This window comes from Candoia aspera, chromosome 3, assembly GCF_035149785.1.
Source record: "Candoia aspera isolate rCanAsp1 chromosome 3, rCanAsp1.hap2, whole genome shotgun sequence".
In the NCBI taxonomy this organism is placed as follows: Eukaryota; Metazoa; Chordata; class Lepidosauria; order Squamata; family Boidae; genus Candoia; species Candoia aspera.
This window is the reverse complement of record NC_086155.1, coordinates 192,980,627-193,006,023: the sequence shown is the minus strand read 5'-3', so window position 1 is coordinate 193,006,023 and position 25,397 is coordinate 192,980,627. Positions and strand designations below refer to the sequence as shown.

Genomic DNA, 25,397 nt, shown 5'->3' with positions numbered 1-25,397 from the left:
AAGGTTATTCTTCATTAGCAATTCAAACTTCCTTCTGAGAAGTAATAAACCAGGCATACCCCCAAAGAATTAACAAATGCAGTCAGTTAAAATGAAACAACAATTGAATGTTTTGTCAGATGGGATTTAAAAATAGAAAAAGAGTGCGATGGCACAGAATGGTACTGAGAAAGGAAAATAAAAAATATTTTTCCGAAAATATTTTGGTAACAGCTAACAGGAGCAGACCAAACTAACTTGAGGCAGGTTTACAGGAAGGCTATTTGCATTAATTCAATAATATACTGAATAATGCAGCACAGAGCAAAACAAAACAGAAGAGGTGCTGACAGAACAAGATATTGGATGTAATTTGCTTATTCTTGTGTTCAGTTAAAATAGTTGCATATTGCAACTATGCAAAAATAGGTGATTTATGGACTTGAGACACACAAAGGTGACTGTGCTATCATAGCTACTGCATATTTGGTACACTTCCTGATAAAGCCTTGATGGGAATTTGTCTTGCTGGATGGGTGAAAATTGGAATAGACAGAATGTTGCTGTGTGAGGAGCATTTCTGAACTATAACTATCAGTTTCCTTTGACATTGACCATGAAGCCAAGAAGGAAGTTGTGGTTCAGCAGAAACCATAGATGCTGGTTCTTTATGCTTGAGGCACTGGCTAGGTGGTAAATCTGAACCTGATCTAGAGATAAATTCCTAGCTTTATTTCTCTCCTGGTGTTCATGTCCACCTTTAATGTCACCACACCAATCCTTCCTGCTTTTTCCATCATATTCCTATAAATGATTTTGGCCACAGTGGTAGTAGGGTCAGTAAGTAAGGAGAAATCAGAAGGAACGTTTTTTTGTTTTTGTTTTCACGTCTATCACCTTGAGACACTACTGTAGGTAGCAAGCAAACCAACAGAAGGGGAAGGCGGATAGTTTTGTTTTTGTTTTTGTTTTAATGAAGAGATGAAATATTCAGTGTTTTGTTTTTTTTCCACTCACTGTTGCCATTCAATATGTGTGAATTATCGTTCACATTCTTCTTGAGATAACAGGAGAGGAAATGGAAATGCTGCTTTGGTGATTAATTCATGTAATATGTCCAAAAGGTGTTTTATATCAAGGTAGATAATGGCTACATCACAGAAGAAGGACTTTGCAAATCGCACTTGTACAGACCAAAGCAGTCAGGATTAATTGCGAAGAGGAAGACTGCTGAGGAAAAAAAAAAGTTAAAATCCTTTCTTCATCTCAAGGGCTAGTATTTATTTACTTCAACTGCTGCACTGCATGAAGAAAAAGGAAAAACTCTTTGGCAATCAAGTCTCAAACTGTTTAGAGCTTCACAACTTAATAATAACATGTTGAGAAGCTTATCTGCATCCAGTGTAATGGGATCCACTGTTCAGCTGGAAATTCTGTTTAGCAACTAGGTCACAACATTCTGCCCTGACCTGTTTCTCTGTGGATGGGGGAATGGGTGGGCAGGAAATGGTCATAAGCAGAAGACTTGAACAGACCAATAAAACATAAAGGTAGCCATTGTCATGGACTACACTTTCCACTGCAAAGGTGAACAGAGAAGCTCAAGATTTGAATTTCAAAAGGAAATGGAAAATTTATGACACCATGGTTCAGATCCCTATGAACCAACTTGAGAATATGTTACCATTTAGTGCAGAGGGTTGGCAGCCTTGGGGTGGGGAATTTAGATATTTGGGAGTGTGTTTTGAAGGCTACTTGATTATTCAAGAAATGCCTGCCCTGGTGAGAAATTTGTTCAAACAATTGTGGTGGTAGTAGAACAAGAGGATTACTTTCCAGACAAGGCATGTGGTTCAAGCAACTCATCATTTTATTTTATTTTTTTGCCTTAATATGTGGTATTGTAAATCAAAATGACCCTGCAGCATACTAGCTTAAAGCCAGATGGGACAGGGCATTTGTAGGGCACTAAAAGAGTGTTTTGAATCTGCCTTAGAGCTCACTGCCTACTTGTGTTTGGAAGTTTCAATGAAAAGTCATGGCATGGGGCTGGGTTATCTGAGGGACCACCTCTCCCTGATTATATCTTCCCATCCCATCAGATCTGGTAGAGAAGGCATGGTGTGTGTCGTGTCCTCTAGGGAACTACACTTGGCTGGTCCCAGGAGGTGGGCCTTCTCTGCCATAGCACCTGCCTTATGGAATATTGTCCCCCCTGAAGGGAGGTTAACTCCATCCCTGTGCAATGTTTCGGAGATCCCTCAAGGTTTTGTTTTGTCATTAGTGCTGCAGGTCCCAGAGGACTGTGAAATACTAAAATGGCTCTCCTGGTATGATTAACATTCACTCTCTCTTGTGCCTTGTGGTTTTCCATTTTTTAATTATGATTGTTTTTATATATATTTATTGTTTTAATTAATTGTTGTACATCACCCAGAGTCAGTTTGTGTGACATGGGCAGCTATATAAATTTGATAGATTATAGATAGATAGATAGATAGATAGATAGATAGATAGATAGATAGATAGATAGATAGATAGACAGACAGACAGACAGACAGACAGATAGATAGATGTCACATTTTAAGATAACTAGGACTGACATGACCTCCATTTGCCCAAAGTATATGTCCTTTGGGATAAACTCACAGAATCTATTAACTTACTGGATTTATTTTAAACCATAAAAAAAATGTGATAATTCCTAGCTTATCCCTTTTTGTTTTTGCAGGATTTATTTATACATGTGGTGGAACTTTAAAAGGACTTAATGGAACTATAGAAAGTCCAGGCTTCCCATATGGATATCCAAATGGTGCAAACTGTACATGGGTCATAATTGCAGAAGAAAGAAACAGAATACAGATAGTATTTCAGTCTTTTGCTCTAGAAGAAGAATATGACTATTTATCGTTATATGACGGGCATCCTCAACCAACAAACTTCAGGACAAGGTAAATACTCTTTTTATCCTATCAAAAACATTCTTGCTACGAATTAAAACCTTTGCTAGAATCATCTTTTCTGGCAATATTCAGAACCAATGTGATTAAATTTCCCCCTTTGGTTTCTTTTCTCTCTTATTTTTCATAACCAGCGCTGAGAGAGCCAGTTTGATCTAGTGGTTAAGGTGCTGGGCTAGAAACCAGAACACTGGGAGTTCTAGTCCCGCCTTAGGCATGAAAGCCAGCTGGGTGACCTTGGGCCAGTCCCTCTCTCTCAGCCCAACTCAGCTCACAGGGTTGTTGTTGTGGGGAAAATAGGAGGAAGAAGGAGTATTAGGTATATCCGCCGCCTTGATTTATTTATAAAAATAATAAAGGTGGGATAAAAATAAAAAAAATAAATATAAACAAAAAAATAAACTCAAATTACAGAATGAGATTCACTCAGAGATATCATTGCCTACTCATCTCTAGGCTGAAAATTCTTTTGACAATAAGACAAGAGCTTTTGTGAAAATGGTACATTTAGAAGCTAAGAAAATATCCAGCTTGTTCCATCCCATTCATCCTTAGATGCGTTCTGCTGCATACAGTGACACATTCATGGTAAAATGTAGGATCGGCATGCAAAGAGTTCCAGGATCAATCACAGGACACCTCTTTTTCTTAAGCATAATCTCTGGTAGAGAAGCTCAGCTTCCAGTATTTGAAACTGTCCTAAAAATTAGTGTTGCAGCTGCCCCTTATGTCCATATAGATATTGTCTGACTATCTCTGTTCTTGCATTTTGGTAAAATTGCAGGGATACATTTTGTCTGTCTGTGTATGTGTGTGTGTGTGTGTGTGTCTGCTGGCCTGCCTTCCTGCCTGCCTGCCTACCTTATGATTCACTTGCTATCCAGATAGTAAATACTGAATGTATTTGAGCTGCAGCTATTCTGTGCTAGCACAATTAGATCTAGTGTAAGATTTAATATCCCATTAAATATTTGTAAAATAATCTGTTTCTAACACACCTACTTCAGGATCTAGAGTAGCCCTAGACAAATCATTACCAGCTACAGAAGAGTCTGAGCAATGAGTGGGGTGAAAAATCAAATGGCATAATATTGGAAGATACAATATGGGGCTAAATATTATGTGTATGCATGTACGTACTGTATGTATGCATGCATGCATGTACACACACACGCACACACACACACATCGCTTTTTATTTGTTCAGTAAAATTGTGTAAAGAACCAGAAGCACTGCAATTCCTTTTTGTCCTCTTCCATATGGAGACTCAAATCAGAATGCTTAATAGTTTATGTGTTGCCCAGCAGCTCACTGGGCAACACATAAACACATAAAAGTGTTTTTTTCTCAGTGTTCTGCCACAATTTGCTTTCCGTAGTCTCAAAAGTTTTCTTCTTGTGAAGGAGGCTTATGTATACCTACCTGATCCTTAGGATGCTTGAGAATGTCTTTTACGTTCCCCTTGGTAGTTTTTGTAAGCATATCTGATTGCTAGAAATGCTGTTGCCAGTGCTGTTGTTTTCCATTACAATCCATGGGTATTGTATAAATAATATGACTTATGTACTTGTATCAAATGGCATAATGTTTCTGATGCAAATTACAAAATAGTGCCATTTGCACAATTATATTATGACGAACATGTCATTATTTTGAATTCTTTGTGGCTTGTAAACATCCATGTTTATTATAAATCCCATAGATTCCCCACATTTCCCAGTCTGAAGAAAAAAGCCCAATGGAAGGCACTCTCTTCGGTTAGCTTCCTTTAATGAAAACTAAACAACCTGTGGCCCACTGGATAATCGTTTCAGAGATATTTCCTTACCTAAACAGAGAAACAGAATGACCACGGGCGGGCAAAAAAGCAGTGGGAGTGGGAGCAACTTCTGACTTCCTGCCGGCTTTCCCATTGACTCTCCTTGTGGAAAGCTGGTAGAAAACATTGGAAATGATGGTCACAGGACCGCAGCCGACCACGGCAGTGCAGTGGCATGGCAGTGCTGAAGCGGCCACAACTTTGCCAAATTTCAATTCCCACAGGAGTAATGGGTCTCAGATTTTGGGTGCATTCTTTAAGTTAGCCTATTTGAGATATGCTGATTCAAAACTTGTTGCCCTTTGATGCACCATTTCACCCAACTGAAAGTTACAAACAGACAAACAGGAGAGTTTTAGTAGTATATAGATGGCAGAAATTATGGCTATTGCAAAGTGATGGAGAGATTACTACACCCTAAACAAAGAGTTTGGTGGATGGTGATGATGTATCCAAGAAGAATGACTAGAATGGCCTGCTTAAATAGTAAAAGCCATTCTCATGACTGATGATATAACTCATATTAAAAGTGGTAGTAAAGGTAAAGGTTTCCCTTGACATTAAGTCCAGTCGTGTCCGACGCTAGGGGGCGGTGCTCATCTCCATTTCAAGACAAAGAGCCGGCGTTTGTCCGTAGACCCTTCCGTGGTCATGTGACCAGCATGACTAAACGGAACGCCGTTACCTGCCCGCCGAAGCGGTACCTATTAATCTACTCACATTTGCATGTTTTCGAACTGCTAGGTTGACAGGAGCTGGGACTAGCAATGGGAGCTCACCCCGTCACACGAATTCAAACCGCCGACCGTCCGATCAGCAAGCTCAGCAGCTCAGCAGTTTAACCTGCAGCGCCACCACGTCCCTATTAAAAGTGGTAGCTGGGAGCTAAAAATCAAATACCTTTCTGAATGGGTAATAAAAGGAATAACAATTTACCTGTAGCCTTATATAAAGACCCATAAATTAGTAGATTATAATGGCGGGGGACAGAAGTACTCCATTGGCATAACTATTGAAATCAGGAAAATTAAAATTCAGATAGGTACATCCAACAAGACAAGCAGTTCCATTTGTTTATTGTTATTCATTACAACACAAAACTGAATTTTTCAGTAGATCTTATTTACTGAGAAAAAATATGCTATGGATTTTCCCTCTGTCTGTTTAGCAGTGATTTGCATTTGGTATTGCCAGGTGACCCTCTCAATGAACCAGAGAAGCCAGAACACATGCAATGTTCAAAAGTCATAAAGACTCCCTCTACTGCTGGTGGCTACAGATCCATAGAGTGTTCTTGGCAGCTGTAGAGACATACCCATGTACATACTACATATACCTAGGACAAGAAAATTAAATAACCAAAAACCTGAGATATAATTTGAACAACAAACGTCTAAAACTAAGGCCTTTTTTGAATCTGGGGCCCAGCACAAAAGGTATTCTTCCCCTCCTGTCCTCCCCACCCCATTGATTGGCTTTGGGTGGTTTGTGGTAGTGGCTTGTAAAAGTGAAAGCATCCTTGTCTGAACCTTCCAGCTCTCCCTAAAACAGTTTTCCTTTACCTATGATCCCTTTAATATAGAGACATTGTTCTATATGGGTCACAAAGGTTGCTATCTTAAACTGGGGGATGCAGTGGCAAAGTCTCGATACCTGCGTATCGCCTCTCCCAAATTCAAATGTCACAATATAGCTTGCTTTCGTAATACATGTCTGCCAATGACAACATTTATTCTCAGCTACAACAGTAAAGTAATCCATGTCCAGCTAGACTTAAAAATCAACTTCCAGGGCTGATTCCCTCTGTCTGAGAAACACCTCACCAAGCCTACTATCTTGATACCCTCACCTCACTATGTCTTCAGGACCTCATACTTTGGCCTGTTCTTGGATACACTCCTTTTTCTGGTTCCTTGGTCACTGGTCTGCTATCCTATTATCAGCTTTGATGGCTTAAACATAACTGAAACAAGATCCCCATGGATTTTAATGACTTATATATATCCAATACCCACACAAATGGTGTTTTCATCTTAATTATTAAACTTCAAATCTGTATTTAAAAAAAAAAAAAAAACTTTTTATAAATGTAAGGAAAACAGTCCTGTGACTCCATTAAAGTCAAGAGTCAGAAAAGTAATTGTCTACACATTTACTGGCAGACATTGACTTTCCCAATGTTCCCTTTATAAACAGGGGCTTCCTGAGTTTTTCAGGTCCTTGGGGGGTCTTTTCAAAAAAGCACATAATCATTACACATAAGGGTCCAAGTAATTGCTTCTCTCTTCACTGCTCCTTCTCTGTCTAAATTGACCAGCTGAGCAAACAGTCTGAAATGATTAGGAACAAATTAACTGCTCAGCATTTTTGACACACCTTTGAACTACTAAGCACAGATGCATTGATTTTCTTCATATAGTACTACAACTTTGACCACTGCTTACATGCAGAGAACTCTGAAGAAGTGTAACATTAGCCATGGGGAATTCAGTATGGTGAGGAAGGAAAATAGTGACCATCCAAATATCTCTATACTTAAAAAGAAATCATAAAATAGCAAATAGTATTTATATTCAGAAATGGTCTGCTTTTTTACCATTTCCATTCAAATTAACTCAAAATATTGGATAATAGAAAAAGAGAATATTAATATGATTGTTTCCAGTTACAAGATGACCAAGGAATGACAATGCACATGTACTCTTTCTTGCAAACAAGAGTAGCATATAATGGCTATTATATTTGGGCCTGCATGCCTGCCTGCCTGCCTTCCTTCCTTTTTCTGTTTCATTGCTGGTTCTTACAACAATTGTACTATAAGAACACACACACACAAAGAGAGAGAGAGAGAGAGAATGATAAAAGATGCATTATTTCCCCATATCTGCTCAGTGTACACACACAGACACACACAGACACAGACACACACATACACATACATATATACACAAAAGGTAGAATTGAAGGTGTGTTTTCTGGAATCAAAATAAGATGGTGAAATGCTAACAGTTTCAGATATGCAGGCAATGCCACTTTGCTGAAAGAAAATATCACTTAGAGGGGCTTATTGTTAATGTAAACAACTGGAAAGTGAAAAATCTGGTGTAGGCTTAAATATTCAGATAAAGTAATGCCAATCAGCAAGTTTACTGTACTTTAAACTGGCAGTGATGAAGTGAAGGTGGTATATAATTTTGCTTTATTCAACTCATACATAGATAAAGATTAACAGTGAAATGCAGAAGTTAAGAGGAGATCAATTCTAAGGAGAAAGGCAACAACAAATTTAGAGAAGGTTGTAAAGGATAAAGATATTTCTGTGATAACAAAGATTAGAACAGTTATAACAATAGCTTTTCTAGTGATTGTATACAACTACAGTATGGAGTCTGGATACTGGGAAAGAGGAAGAAAAACTGTATATTTAGAGCTACTAAGAATATTATAGTCTGCAAGAAGTCCAGTCCTGGATGAGATGAAGACTGGTCTCTTAAGGTGATGCTCACTAAGCACAAACCCATATACTTTGGGCATGTGATGCAAGTAGGTGAAGAACTAAAAAAAGGCTATGGTTGGCAAGTTGGAGATAAATAGAAAAGAAAGATACAGATCAAGTGGATGGATGGGATCCAATAACTTATAAGGCTGTCCTTAAAAGAGTTATGGGTTGTTTCTGGATACAGGTTGAAATGGTAGGTCAGGCCCAACTTAATGTCATTTAACTATAATACTTGTTGATTTTTGAAAATATTATCAATCAGACATTTCTGACCCTTTGTGACCTAATGAAACATTGTTACCTGCTGCTAAGGTTTGTGTTTAATTAATTGTGAATGAATGACAGAAAAGAGAGAGAGTATTATATATACACATTCTGAATGCTTTACAGATATTACGACAATTTATTTATTTATCTAATTTATCCCTGCCCATCTCCTCCCATTGGAGGCCTCTGGGCAGTTTACAACAAGTGATTAAAACCATCAGAATAATACAAAAAATAAAATACAGTAAAAATACTATAAATAGAAATAAAAAATAAAGAATAAAAAATCCAAGCGATGAAACATCTACAACAGTCCAAGTGTATACAGATGCACTGTATACAATTTGTACAGGTATTAGAACTTGAGCTTTTTTATTTCTTTTTTTCTCATCCAAACCTTTCTCCATTTGTGACATGTGTGTGTGTGTGTGTGTTATAAGGAACAATCTCATGTAACTTTTTTGTAAGGTATTCTAGAAGCCTATCTAGTTGAACAGTATGGCATAAATATTATCAATCAATCATTCTCTGAAGACCTTAGAAGTGATTCAGTTCAAACCCTTGCTGATGTTTCAGGCCTCTTGCCACTTTTTAAATATGTGGTCACATAGCCCCAGTTTAAGAACCTCTAATGAAGGAGAAAAACCACCCTTCAAAGCAATTTTATAATTCAGGTAGATATGGATGAGAACATTGTGGGGATATTTTGCAAGAATAGCAAATGTTAACAAATGTTTTCAAAAATGGGTAAAAACTCACATTCATATTCAATACACAACTGAGTCATCTGAATTGGTTTCTACCATCTAGGAAAATGGAAGTCAAATTGGTCCTGTGGTCTGTTGTGACATATTTGATGATGGTTCTCATAGCATCTTGCACCCAAATCCTTCAACCCTTCCCAGATTACCTTCATGGGGTGACTTTTCCTTTGAAACAGAATAATGGAGTAATAGAGATTTCAGTATGAATTTTAAATAATTTAGATTTCAGTTTGAAACTTCTGTATATGTGTGTTTTGTTGATTATTTTGCTTAACTGTGTTCCTGCTCAAGTTTCATCGAGTTGTTAGTAACCTAATAATATAATTTGACACAAATTTGTTTTTGAATTTTATTTATTTTATTAAAGATTTAAATACAGTAGTAAAAGCAAATACAAATTAAACTCAGAAAAAGAAAAAGAGATGGAAAGAATTTAATAGTGCAAAAAGAGGAAAAAAAGGGGGGAAAGGAAAGTAGATTAAAGAAAAAGAAAAGTAATATGTAAAGAAGTGACTTCTGGTCTTCATCACAACAAGTAAAAAGACATTTTGATAACTCATCACACCCTCTAAAGTTACAAACAATTTTTTTATTCTTCTCATAATCCATCCTTTCTATATGCAAAACCATAAATCATCAACTTTTCAGTCCTGGTATCAGCAAAAAGGGTTACCAGAGCATTATAAAAATATGTCTTGTTTTAACCTTGATTAAACAAACTAACTTTATATCCCTTTCTTTTACTTCTAACAATCTTGATCTTTAATTCATTCAGAAGTTGTCTTTCTTTTTTCCCATCACAAAGACTTCTTCAAGTCTTTAGCAGACTTCTTTTGCAAATCCAGTGGAAAGCCACCCAGAGTCACTTGCTGAGATGAACGGCTATAGAAATTGAATAAATAAATAAATAAATAAGTAAATAGTCATTATCCAGGTCATTGTCTTGGTTTGTTTTTTGTATTTCCCCTTTGATTTTCAAAGCCTTGACCAGCTTCTTTTGTGTGTCCAGTAAAGAATCCTTATCAGGCTTGTTCTCTTGTCTCATCTCTATCTTGTAATCCACACTTTTTACTGTCATTTGTATTTCAAATTTGAATGGCTTGTCTATTTTATAATCCACTTTTTTCTTATCCAATATTTCTGACTCCGCTATTTCTGCATTAAGCATTTTTTTCCCACATCTTTTATTCCTTCATTAATGTCTTTTAGACATAGTCTATCCATAGAAGCAGACATAGTTACTGATATTGTTGATATTGTGGCTACTAATTTCTGGCCCATTTCTTTGAAGATCTCCTTTAATATTTTAAATGTTATAATATTTTGTGTCATTTTGTAAATCCCAATCCTAAAGGCAATTTTTTTTTTTTTTTGGCCTGGACTTTAGTCCCCTCTAGTATCCAATTTAAATAATGAGGTCTCTTATCTCTGTTATGGCTTATGGTAGTCAAAATAATTCTGGCTCTCACAAAAAGCTGTTTATTCTATATAGTTAATTCCAAAGTGTTACAATAAAAGCTTCAATATTCCAAATCTGTCTCGACCCTTAATTCCTTTATAACTTTCTTAGTTCAAAATCTTGTTTAGCTTTGCCATTTATTTCAAGTTCTTTAAGTTCTTAAACTTATAGTTATTTTTTCTTTTGTTCAGAAATAAAGATACACTCACCAGGTGACTTTTCAGGCTTGTCATTCTGAAGACCTCTAATAGCCTTATGATATTTAAATAAGCAATTTCCAAAAATTATTAGAAGCAAGGTTAGTGAACTTAGTGACCTTTAAAAGGCACTGGCTGTGGTTGTGAGCTTGATGATTAATCCCTTCATCTCCTATCTCACTATCCTGTGGTCCCCTTGTGAGAAGCAGCCATCCAGAGCACAAGTGGGTAATCTCCCATTCTCTCCTTATCCTGAGAGGCTCTGAAGGACCAATCTACTCACCAGTTCTTTGACCTTTGCCATGATTGTTGTCTCCATTCACCAAGGAGAGGTATTTAGCTCACCATGCCTCCACCAAAAATCCAATTTGATACAATTTTTGTATAGAAGGCTGCTGAAGGATTTAATCTAGGGTAAGGAGAAATCTTGCTGCAAGTCTATATAAATAATCCTGTCCAAGATGTGTATAACTGATAGAGCATTGATTGATTGATTGATTGATTGATTGATTGATTGATTATGTGCCAAGTCAGTGTCAACTCTTAGTGACCAACATAAATAGATTTTCTCCATGATAATCTGTACCTAACCTAGTTCTCCAGATCTTCCACCAGTGAACTCATCTCCACTGCAACTGAGTCCATCCATCTTGCTTCTGGTTGTCCTTTTCTTTTCTCTCCTTCCACTTTTCCAGCCTCCTCCAGAAAGCTGGGTCTTCACACAATGTGTCCAAAGTAGGATAATTTGACCCTGGTCATTTGTTCCTCAAGTAGAACTCTAGGTTAATTTTTTTTAAAGAAACTATATTAAATTTCAAAATATAAGTAAAACATATAAGATTAGAAAGAGATTGAAGAAAGAAAGAATGAAAAAGGAACAAACTTAAAAGTGCAGTAATAAAAAGAAAGACATAGAAAAAAGTGACTTCTGACCATCTTCAGTACAAATAAAAACATAAAAATACTTTCAGCTCTTACTCTATTTTTAACTATAAAACACACAGTTAAATCTATGAACAGGATTTAACTATTTAACTATAGAATAAGTAATAAATTAAATCCATAGTTAAATAGCCAATAAAACTATCAAATAGATGCTCAAACAAATCAACACATTAGCATTGTATTAGAATGTAAAAATATATTCTAATACAACCCTAATGTGTTGATTTGTTTGACATCTCTTTGTTAGTTTTCTTGGCTATCCATGATATTCTCAGAATCTTCTCTAACACCAAAGTTCAAAAGCATCAATTGTCTTTTTATCATGCTTCTTCACAGTCCAACTTTCACTTCCATAGAGTTTCACAGGACATTATCATTGTCTGCACTATTCTGATCTTTGTAGGTATAGACACATCATGGCATTTGAATATCTTTTCTTTGCTGTTCTACCAAGTGCTAGTCTGTGGTGTATTTCTAGCCTGCTTGTTTCTTTACTGTTGATGGTTGTTCCTAAAAGGCAGAAGTTACCCACTGCTTTGATCTTCATTGTCAGTTGTAAGGCTGGTTGTTCTAACTGTTGTCATTAGTTTGATCATCTTCATTATTTAATTTTAGTCTATTTTGTCTCTGTGTTCCTTGTCTTTTATAACTAGAGTAGGCATTTTCAGCTATCAGGGTGGTATCATCAACACAGTGCAGGTTCTTAATGTTTCTTCCTCCAGTTTTAAAACCATGCTCATCTTTTTCCAATCCAGCTTCCTTGAATATATGTTTGTCATATAGGTTGAATAAATAAGGGGAAAGTATATAGTGTTGTCTTACTACTTTGTGAACCCAGAGCCAGTTTGTTTTGCCATGTTCTATCTGTACTGTATCTTCTTGACCTATATATAGATTTCACATGAGGACAATGAGATGTTCTGGGGTTCCCATTTTTCTAAGAACATTCTACAGCTTGATATGGTTGACACAATCCAAGGCCTTTCTATAATCAATTAAGCACATACTGACTTCTTTTTGGTATTCTTTGGCTTTCTCAATTATCCAGCATGCATCATCAATAATATGTTCCTTATCCTTTTCTAAAGCCAGCTTGAAGATCTGGTATCTCTTTTTCCCATGTAGAGTTCTAATCTGCTTTGAATGATCCTAAGCAATATTTTTTGAAATTAAGGATATAGTATGGTCATTACCAAGTTGAAAGGCTACAAGTACTGATACAATACCCACAGAAATATGGCAAGCAAGAGAAGAAGAATCAGTAAAGTTTATAACCAGCTAGATTGCTTTTAAAGAAACTATGTGCTTGAAGATAATACATATATACCTGTACAGTTGCTGGGAGTCAGGTGGCATATACATTATTAATATTAATATCAATATTAATATTCAGCTGCTACATTATTTATTCTTCAGCAAAGGATCGTTACCTTGTCGTGGTGCTGGAGCTTGAGCACCTCAATGATGGCATGAGCTAAACCGTGAAGGGCCACCCAAGACGGGAAGGTCATGACAGAGAGGTCAGACCAAATGCGATCCCTGGGGAAGGTAATGGGAACCCACCCCAGTATTCTTGCCATGAAAACTAAATGGATCAGGACAACCAGAGATCTGTTGGTATACCATCAGAAGATGAGACCCCCAGGTCAGAAGATGGTCAAAATGCTACTGGGGAGGAACAGAGGATGAGCTCAACTAGCCCCAGACGTGATGACGCAGCTAGCTCAAAGCCGAAAGGACGGCTAGCGGCCGACGGTGCTGGTGGTGAATGGCGAATCCGATGTTCTAAGGATCAACACACCATTGGAACCTGGAATGTAAGATCTATGAGCCAGGGGAAATTGGATGTGGTTCTTGGTGAGATGTCAAGATTAAAGATAGACATTCTGGGTGTCAGTGAACTGAAATGGACTGGAATGGGCCACTTCACTTCAAATGACCACCAGATCTGCTACTGTGGACAAGAGGACCACAGAAGAAATGGAGTAGCCTTCAAAATTAATAGTCAAGTGGCTAAAGCAGTGCTTGGATGCAACCCAAAAAACGACAGAATGATCTCAATTCGAATTCAGGGCACGCCATTTAACATCACAGTGATCCAAATATACGCCCCAACCACAAATGCTGAAGAAGCTGAAGTAGAGCAGTTCTATGAGGATCTGCAGCACCTACTGGACAACACGCCTAAAAGAGATATTATTTTCATCACAGGAGACTGGAATGCTAAGGTGGGCAGTCAAATGACACCTCGAATTACAGGTAAGTATGGCCTGGGAGAACAAAATGAAGCAGGACATAGGCTGATAGAATTTGCCAAGACAATTCACTCTGCATAACAAACGCTCTCTTCCAACAACCTAAGAAACGGCTTTATACATGGACTTCACCAGATGGACAACACCGAAATCAGATTGATTACATCCTTTGCAGCCAAAGGTGGCGGACATCTGTACAATTGGTAAAAACAAGGCCTGGAGCTGACTGTAGTTCAGATCACGAACTTCTTCTTGCACAATTTAGGATCAGACTCAAGAGATTAGGGAAGACCCACAGATCAACTAGATATGAGCTCACTAATATTCCTAAGGAATATGCAGTGGAGGTGAAGAATAGATTTAAGGGACTGGACTTAGTAGATAGGGTCCCGGAAGAACTCTGGACAGACGTTCGCAGCATTGTTCAGGAGGCGGCAACAAAATACATCCCAAAGAAAGAGAAACCAAGAAGGCAAAATGGCTGTCTGCTGAAAGACTAGAAGTAGCCCAAGAAAGAAGGAAAGCAAAAGGCAACAGTGATAGGGGGAGATATGCCCAATTAAATGCAAAATTCCAGAGGTTAGCCAGAAGAGATAAGGAATTATTTTTAAACAAGCAATGCGTGGAAGTGGAAGAAGACAATAGAATAGGAAGGACGAGAGACCTCTTCCAGAAAATTAGAAACATTGGAGGTAAATTCCAGGCAAAAATGGGTATGATCAAAAACAAAGATGGCAAGGACCTAACAGAAGAAGAAGAGATCAAGAAAAGGTGGCAAGAATATACGGAAGACCTGTATAGGAAGGATAACAATATCGGGGATAGCTTTGACGGTGTGGTCAGTGAGCTAGAGCCAGACATCCTGAAGAGTGAGGTTGAATGGGCCTTAAGAAGCATTGCTAATAACAAGGCAGCAGGAGATGATGGCATCCCAGCTGAACTGTTCGAAAACTTGCAAGATGATGCTGTCAAGGTAATGCATGCTATATGCCAGCAAATTTGGAAAACACAAGAATGGCCATCAGATTGGAAAAAAATCAACTTATATCCCCATACCAAAAAAGGGAAACACTAAAGAATGTTCAAACTATCGAACAGTGGCACTCATTTCACATGCCAGTAAGGTAATGCTCAAGATCCTGCAAGGTAGACTTCAGCAGTTCATGGAGCGAGAATTGCCAGAGGTACAAGCTGGGTTTAGAAAAGGCAGAGGAACTAGAGACCAAATTGCCAATATCCGCTGGATAATGGAAAAAGCCAGGGAGTTTCAGAAAAACATCTATTTCTGTTTTATTGACTATTCTAAAGCCTTTGACTATGTGGACCATAACAAATTGTGGCAAGTTCTTAGTGGTATGGGGATACCAAGTCATCTTGTATGCCTCCTGAAGAATCTGTATAACAACCAAGCAGCAACAGTAAGAACAGACCACGGAACAACGGACTGGTTTAGGGAAAGGAGTACGGCAGGGCTGTATACTCTCACCCTACCTATTCAACTTGTATGCAGAACACATCATGCGACATGCTGGGTTTGAGGAATCCAAGGCTGGAGTTAAAATCGCTGGAAGAAACATTAACAATCTCAGATATGCAGATGATACCACTTTGATGGCTGAAAGTGAAGAGGAACTGAGGAGCCTTATGTTGAAGGTGAAAGAAGAAAGTGCAAAAGCTGGCTTGCAGCTAAACCTCAAAAAAACCAAGATTATGGCAACCAGCTTGATTGATAACTGGCAAATAGAGGGAGAAAATGTAGAAGCAGTGACAGACTTCATATTCCTAGGTGCAAAGATTACTGCAGATGCTGACTGCAGCCAGGAAATCAGAAGACGCTTAATCCTTGGAAGAAGAGCAATGACAAATCTCAATAAAATAGTTAAGAGCAGAGACATCACACTGACAACAAAGGTCCGCATGGTTAAAGCAATGGTGTTCCCCATAGTAACGTATGGCTGCAAGAGCTGGACCATAAGGAAGGCTGAGAGAAGGAAGATCGATGCTTTTGAACTGTGGTGTTGGAGGAAGATTCTGAGAGTGCCTTGGACTGCAAGAAGATCAAACCAGTCCATCCTCCAGGAAATAAAGCCAGACTGCTCACTTGAGGGAATGATATTAAAGGCAAAACTGAAATACTTTGGCCACATAATGAGAAGACAGGACACCCTGGAGAAGATGCTGATGCTAGGGAGAGTGGAGGGCAAAAGGAAGAGGGGCCGACCAAGGGCAAGATGGATGGATGATATTCTAGAGGTGACGGACTCGTCCCTGGGGGAGCTGGGGATGTTGACGACCGACAGGAAGCTCTGGCATGGGCTGGTCCATGAAGTCACGAAGAGTCGGAAGCGACTAAACGAATAAACAACAAACATTATTTATTATAGAATTTAAATAATTATTCCTTTTTAAGAAGGGCTTAAATGTTTTGCAGAGTAGATAGCAAGAAATTAGACCTTTTGAAAATCAAGTTCATGAGTTCATATCAATGTGCAATAGTGATTAAGATGTTGGACTAGGACCAGGGAAACCCTAGCTATAGTCCACCTTCAGTCAAACAACTCTCTGGCTGATTTTGAACCATGTTCTCAGCCCGTCCTTCCTCAGGGGATTAGAGCTATGGGGGAAAAAAATGAAGGAGAGTATGAGGTATGCTACCATGAGTCCTGGGGAAAAAAAGTAAGATGTAAATCTAACAAATGTGTTAGACAAAGTATAACAAATTGACTTTGCTCTGTAACTGTGGGTTTCCTTTTTTCCATTTTTAAAGTATTCTTTGTCAACTTTGACACTGTACAACAAGTATGTGTTTGAAACTCTGATGTTCCATTAGATCATGTGAGGCAAGATTCATGGATTTATAGCTTATAATTTTTATTTATAGCATATAATTTTATTTTATGTCAGACAGAGAATTCAGAACTCAAGAGAGAGAATATATTTCACTAGGCAAATTGAGTTATTCCTGAAACAATGAAGAAACTACAAAATTTATGCAAGTCAATAATTTGAACATTTTAAATATTTTCTAATTTAAAAATGGCCCCTGAAATGTTTGATTGATAGGCATAACTTTTATTCCCTGCCTTGTAAACAGCATAATGTGCTTACATAGTGTGTAAACAAGTGTGTTTAAAATTAATGGTTGTCTAGAGTTCTGTGCAACTACTTGCAACTTGTCTGTAATATACTGTTTATTGTTTCATTTTTCACATTGGTGAACATCCTGCCTATTTTGTGTTTTCAATATAGTAGTTTGGAATGTCTTTTTTAAATGCCAGGGTGCCTTTCAGACATGTCAGGAGTTTTTGAGAGGTGAAAGCATTATTCAGTCCCATTCAACAAATGCTTAAAAGCAAGATTAAGGTATGTTACACACACTGCTCCCAGGTTCAGCTTATGGTCACTCACTCACAAGCTCACAGCCTGTTGAGGCACATGGATCTTGTCAGCCCCCCTTTGCTTTTCACCTGGGTTTTCCAGATAGGTGCGGCTTGAGCAAACAAGACACACAGTCCTGGTTAATGGCTGCGAAATAGTTATGGACAAACAGAAATCACGTCCAACTGAACACTGAGGCACAACAGGTTCTTTGTAGTATACAAAGATCCAGTGAATTTAAAGTAACAGCTAAACTTTACTGGTTGCAATGTACATTTGCTCTTTCTCAAGTGCATACACACACTCATCCACACTTACCCACGACCTTCCCAACTAGGCTGCCAGGCACTAGTTAGAGGGACAGAAGCTGCCAAGTATGGATCCAAAGAGGACTCAAGGAGTGGGCAGGCTCTGGGACCCCTTTTATCCCCAAAAGTCCTTGCTTTGTTGATTCACAAGGTTAGCAGCTACTCTTGCCTTGTTAATTTACAAGTCTGGCAGCTGTTGATGGGATGGGGGGTTCCATGTACTCAGGCCCAACTTCCTTTGTCTGGTTCAGGTGACATTTGTCCATTGTTTCCTTAATGACTTGCTTCCTTCTTATCTACCTCCCTGAAGGGATCTTTTAGACAAGTTTCCTGGCTTTTATCCTCTCTGCTTCTGCGCCTGCTTCATTTTTAGTTATGGCAGCTTCAGCTAGTCTCACAGGTGAGCATAAACCTCTTCATACTAGGGATTGATACATTTGTCACTTAAGGTTCTACATGAAGATAAATATCATAGCATCTAGGTATATGTAGAATCCCAAACATATCTATCTGCTCAAATTTTCATTTTTCAGAAAACTGCTAAAAAAGATATACATACATACATACATTCAAACACAGAAAGTACACATTAAAAGTAAGCACAAAGCTACAGTTCACTTTAGAAAAGCATATACAAAATGTATGTACAGGAGAACATGTACACAACATGCATAGACATTGAGCAGAAGTGTGCATTTGAATATTTTCTATGTACTTGTCAACTGTGGAGCCAAATAGAACATACAACTATAGTAAAGTTTTAATGGAAACAAAAACAACAAAAAAGCCACCCCTGTGCTAAACTTGCCAAATGTGGAGGGTTATTTACTGTCTTACAAACCACTACAGCTTCCCTCTTTCATTGCCAGACTGAAATATATATTTTACTGATCTTCGTAGCATGTACTTTCCTATTCAGGACATGAGTTACGACACCCAGAATCCCTTACAGGTGATGCTGGGTGTTCAACTCCCAGTAAGACTAATTCTCTGAAGACTGCCTTTGTTTCCCAATCAGGATATGATACAGGCAATAAATGAGGTAAAACTGTTATTTAATCATACTCACAGCTCCTTTTCAGTCAGATAAGATATGTGTTCATGGAAATACATCCTGTTAGGACGCACACTTTTGCAGGGGTTGAAGATTTCCTTTTGCTCCACTATTTTCAGTCCATTCTTATTTAAAATATGAATTAGGAGCTCTTAGATGCTTCCTTTCTCTGTATGTCCATTTACTTTGTTCAACATCAGCTTTAAAAGTCTTCTCAAAACTGCACTTATTCTACCAAATGTATCTAAATCTGGATCAACACGTGCATTATCAATATCTGGTATTTTCCAAACAGTAAAAAGATTCACAGAATTTTTTATTGAAATCAGCTTCCATGTGGCATAATATAATGAACATCTAAACTAAACCACTCTTTTTAAAATATACTTACACTTCCCCTCTTAAAGGCACAATACAGTATATCATTAAGAGCATAACACACATACAGTGTTGATGAGAATCTCTACCTTGGTGCTATTCTGATAATTTCTTGTCTTCTACAATTATGGAAATCAAGCTTTGATTTTCTCCTGTTACGTTCTTTCAACTGTGCTCCCTCAGACCTTGCAATTCAACTGTTTCTGAGTTTCAGTTACTATATTTGGATCCTTGCATTAGAGGTAGATTTTATAGTTAAGGGTAAATTTAAACATTTTCTACCACCACCCCTTAATTCAAGGTGACATCTACAAAATCTACAAGGCTCTCTGAAAGTTTCCTTCCTATAAATGTGTTGATTACATTCCAAACAGGCTATCTTATTAGCCAAAGCAAATTTATGTCTCAACTAAAAGGGCAGCTTCTTGTAACCTATAATCTAACAGACCTTTCCATGATAGATTTTTCCTTTGCAGCATTTAGCAAAAATGTCACATCCTAAATATAACACAATAATATACAGCAAAAAACACATGGTGGTCCACACATGTTAGAACCATGTATTTTAGGACTGCAGATGACTTGTACAAATACGGTTACAACAATATTCCACTGTTACGTTAGTGTTTTGATATTCTTATCCCACATAGTTTCAGGGTTCGTTTGTCTTTGCAATGTGCTTGCTGATTTCTTACAGCAACATTATCAGTGCATGAAGAAACAAGGGATTTTGTTTGTCAGCCAACTAGGCACAGAACAGGGCTGTGAGGGAGTGGCTGACTGAAGATCACTCAGCTGGTTTCTGGGCCTACAGGAGGAATAGAACCTGTGTCTCCCCAGTTGCAGTCTAGCTCTTTAACTACTGCACCAGTCTAGCTCTTTAACTACTGCACCAGTCTAGCTCTCTTGCTTCATTAGACCCTGACAGTCCTGAACACTCTCTTTCGTTCACTTGCACAATGATTAACTTTTCACTGAGAATGTTTATTTAAGAATGAAAATATTTTATGAGATTTATTTAGACAAATCAGCAAGAGCCAATTTGATGTTGTGGTTAAGGCATCAGGTTAGAAATCGGGAGACTGTGAGCTCTAGTCCCACCTTAAACACAAAGCCTTGGGCCAGTCCCTCTCTCTCAGCCCTAGGAAGGAGGCAAAGGCAAACCACTTCTGAAAAACCTTGCCAAGAAAACTGCAGGGACTTGTCCAGGCAATCTCTGAGAATCGGACATGATTGAACGGATTTTTTTAAAAAATTGCAACATAGATCTATGTATATATTGACTCAGAACTGAGTTTCATAGGGCTTGGTCTTGGTCAGCAGTAAGCCACATTGAATCTATTTTAACTCAGGCACAAAATATTGAATTCATTTGGAATTATTTCCAGGTAAACATGCATGGATGGATTACATTGCTAGTATATTCAATCTTTAGCATCACAGTTTTGCTGCAAAATAATTAAAGATGGAACCAGAAGATAGTTTCACTCAGTTTCTATTTTTTCTAAATTTGTTTTAGCCAATTTCTGCATTAGTATTTTTTTTTAACGCCAAGACAAAAATCCATGCAAATTTTGGTGTATATTTCTTTAATGTGCACAAATTTCCACATGAATTCTATCATGCATTGAGACTGAAAGTGTAAACAAGTTCACTTTCAAATTAGCATTTTCTATTCATATTTTCAAAAGGATTCTCAGTATAAGGTGGTTTTAATTCCCATGGTGCCATGGTATACTCCATTACAGATGTTTGCCTTGGTTCTTCTTTATTATTCTTCCCCTAAATTCTCTTTTATGATGTATTTTTACAGTGCTTTATGAAACTGTGGAAAAATGAAATAGGACCTACATCTAGACACCCAACATTCCTGCCACCATCAGAAAAAAATTACCAGATCTTACTTAGAGAATGAATCTATCAGAAAACATGTTTCCCAATCTGGGAGGTAACCTTCTGTTTATTTTTATTTTATTCATTTGTCATATTTATATGGCCGCCCATCTCACACAAAGCAACTCTGGACAGCATACAATGATAAGATAAAACAGCAAATAGATAAGAATGCAATGATATTAAAAGACAAAATGTAGTTATTAAAATAAAAATATCAATTTTTTTTTAAATATAAAACCCCAGGGAGAGAGCAAGATTATTCATCACAGTTGAGCCATCTAAGAATGTGTCCGGTTCCCAAAGTTATGTTTCATTGGTATGGATCTTCAGAAACACTTTAACTGAAGAGTAGTTTCTTTGAGGAATAAGATCTAGTTCTCTGTGGCTGAAAAAATCATCACCCCACTTATAGCCTCAAAAAGATAGAGATATTATTTGAAATATGATACTTGAAATTTAATTCCTTTGTGCTTATCGGGAACTACTGTCATGAAGGACATCAGCCTTGGAAATGTATGATTGCAGTCTCAGAAAATGAGGACTTGCTAAATATAAGTTCCACTACAGTTAAACACACAAGAAAGCATGGATAAGAATCCAGCTTGAATCAGGGGAGGGTGAGACTCTATAGGACACTACTGTATTAATGTTTCAGGGAACTCCAGCTGTAGTTATCAAGTCAATATTTTATGTTGAAATATCCTGGTTATCAAAGAGGGAGACCAAGAACAGTGGAAGAAAAAATATACAAATTATAACCGTAGTCTTTGTCAAAGCAATAAATGTCTTATTCTTTTCCCCTTCCTTTTATGCATTTATTTTCATGTACTCATGGTGATATTGAATACTATTCATAGCTCTTCTCTTTGATCTTTATGTTCTCATCTCACTGGCTGGATTCATATAGAACGTTAGCCTCTATTCATAGGATGACATCTTTGAAAATGCCCAGCTTACCTGCATTTATCATTTGAATAGCATGGCTATCTGAGTCTACTATGAACAAAACAGCTACCTGAATGTGCCCATTCTTAATGGATTAGCACAGGGAATTGCCCTAGATTTTTCTGGTGGCCATAATTCAGTATTGTTAACATTTCCAGTTTTGTCACACTGTGCAAAATTCACAAATGTGGAGGCACTTGCCACTGCCTTTAATTTTAATATTCATGTAGACAAGTCCAAAGTAACTTTTTAAAAAGTTCATGTAAACATAAGTCTAAAGATGGATCCCCATCATCTATCTGTGTTCACTTCACGTAATAGTGACACAATCATATGTTGTCATACTTCAACTTTCTTTACTTTGCATCCTCACCATGTTAGATTTCATAATGTTCAGTGTACTGAGAAAGAGAGATTTAGTCTCTGCTGTAACACTTAACCTAGTCCTGAGCTGAAGAGCGAATTCATCTAGAGATTTCCTAAGCAGAATCTCTTTCAGCTCCTGTAGAAATTTATTTTCATCACCCTAGTAATCAAACCTTCCCCAATAGGGTGAGCTCTATAAGTGATTTTCCCTTCTTCCTGGGAATCCAATAAACCACAAAATGATGCCACCTCTAATTGTGAACTTTTACTTATATTGTTAAGAAACAACATACAGGCACATAAACAGCAACACAGAGGTATAATACTTAAATTACTACTTAAAGTATAAGGTGAACCCAGCAAGTCTGGGATGAGTTTTCAAACATCTATCTTTTTATTTACCTAGCCATCTCAGACCTGTTTCCTACATTTTGCATCCTGCAGGGTACAGTAGCTATGTAGCTTAAACCCTTTGATCTTTCTTGCCTTGTAGCAACTTTATGTAAACCTCTGGGTTGCATATCTGTGGATTTTATATTTTATATTGTGGATTTTAATTTTGTAAGCCACCTGAAGTCACTGTGTGTGAGTTGGGTGGCCATATAAATTTGTTTAATAAATACATACATACATACTTAAACAAACAAACAAAAAATCTAGATTACTTTATGAAACCAATGAATTACCTTAGGTTCACTGGTTCTAAAACTACAGTATGTCACAGATGGACTTCTGATGGGTACATGGTGGACTGAACAGCTGTGCTCATGGGCTCTGTGGGCAGAACAGATAATGTGTCAATTGTTTTGGGCTCAGGCAGGTTTTTCCTGAAGCCCTGGAGCATTTTTCCAGGCAAGGAAAACACTCGGAATTATCCCATCTGTCCTCCGGAATGGCAGCTTGCAGCCAGGAGATCACAAACTTCATTCACACTCGACTGGTAAGAGTTGCTGGGAGGCTGGGACATCACCATTTTCCACTCCACACTGTAGCCTTAAAGGGACACTAAGACTGTCCACCCCATTTCTAAATCACCTAATTTACATTTTTTTTTTTTTTTTGAAAAAGCATGTGTACCCTAAGAGGCTTTTTACAGCAAGGGGAAGTGAACTCACTTGGTGCTTATCATTATTTTTGTGATTATTATTATTATTATTTTTACATTTTGGCTTGTTCTCCATCCAAATATTGAGGAGGATTGTGAGTAAATAATTGGCTCCCTGTTGCTATTTTTCTACTAAATTTGAAGAAATCACCATTTTCCTACACATTGAATTGGCTGTTTTGAACTTTCACTTTTCTGCTTATACTTTCCCTGGGGAATCTCACTTTCACTTAAGTAAACACATTCCTTCATATCTTTGATTTTCACTGGTTAAGTTCCTAGGGGACACCATAATCTACTGCTTGAGACATGGAGGATTCTAAGCAGATCTTCTCTGACCTCTGCTGAGATTTCAAGCAGATTTTTTTTTGAATTCTTACCAAGTTTTTATGCAAGGCATTCAGAACACTGTGGAAGACATGTGCTTTAAAATGTCTCATCCAGTTCAGGATATTGTGGATGAAATGGAGGAATTTAACAGTGCTAGGAATGTCTCTCTGACTTCTGCTGAGATGCTGGGGGAAGATTGGAAAGTGGAGTTGAAGAAATTAAAGGGACAGATCTAGTTGCAAGCTATAAGTGGAATTGATTTTGTAATGGAATGCCTTGGAAAAGAAGGGGTTATTATGTATGGGAGATTTCTTGAAGAGAAGTTGGTGTTTTTGAGGGAAGCAGTTTGATCTCTTTAAGAAAAAAGCTCTGTGTGTAATGTGGTGATATGCAAATGATTTGGTTTACTTTGAAGTGGGATAATGGTTTAAGAATATTTATCTGGATTGTTTTTAGGGTCTTGCTCATTTCATTTATCTTCAATGATTTGGATTAAGATTATTAAGATATAAAATAATGTTTGGTTTTGGGTTTGACATTATTAAGATTATTACAATTACTATATTATTAAATATAATGGTAGACAGTTTATATGTTTTTTAGTTTGATTTTTATTATAGAAGACAGGAATGTATAGAATAGTGGTAGGAAGGAAATAATTAAATAAATGTTATCTTTGGGGGGGGAAGTTGATTAGGAGGTTTATGTATATATATTCTTTTTTCTTTTAAAATAAGGGATGGAGCAACTATACTTAGTGATTTTTTAATGTGCCGATGGTATGATTTATAGAAATAATGAGATCTTGGTTTAATATAGAAGGAGGGATTGGTTATAGAATTGTTATATATCCTTGCTGTTAAAGTCAGAAGTCACTTCTTTCTGTATCTTAAAAAAAAAAAATCTCTTGTGTTTTCACACTTTTTAAGTTTTTTTCTTTGTATTTTTTTTTGTTTTTCTGTAGTGTTTTTAACCTTTCTTTGAAACTTAATAAAATTCTTGTGAAAAAAAATATAAAACTATGTCACAGATGCAACTGTTCTTAAAAAAAACACAAACAAACAAACATAAAGTAAATTATCTTATGAGTTTGACTTCCCAACCCAGAAGCTATTCATTCCACACCTGGATTCTCACAAGCTCTTACTTTTCTTGAGAAGACAGGAGTAATTCATGCTTAATAGCTGGATTGGTGAATTGCAGGAATGCATGACATCAATAAAATAAAACATAGCTGGCATATCATAGAAAAATACATTTCAGGCCTACATGTGTACATTTGTTGGCTCCTATGGAAGCCAGGGATGCAGTGGCGCTGCGGGTTAAACCGCTGAGCTGCCGATCGGAAGGTCGGCGGTTCGAAACCGCGCGGCGGGGTGAGCTCCCGTTGCTAGTCCCAGCTCCTGCTCACCTAGCAGTTCGAAAACATGCAAATGTGAGTAGATCAATAGGTACCGCTTCGGCGGGAAGGTAACGGCGTTCCGTGTCG

The 25,397-nt window shown here is 37.4% G+C and overlaps 1 protein-coding gene across 1 annotated transcript in view; it reads left to right on the top strand.

The window, feature by feature from the left end:
- CSMD3 (CUB and Sushi multiple domains 3) overlaps window positions 1-25,397 on the top strand; it is a 643,537-nt gene that overhangs the window by 101,988 nt on the left and 516,152 nt on the right. Inside the window, exon 2 of the mRNA XM_063299980.1 lies at window positions 2,711-2,933. Within this exon, the coding sequence (XP_063156050.1) occupies window positions 2,711-2,933 (223 nt within the window). The remainder of the gene's footprint in view (window positions 1-2,710; window positions 2,934-25,397) is intronic.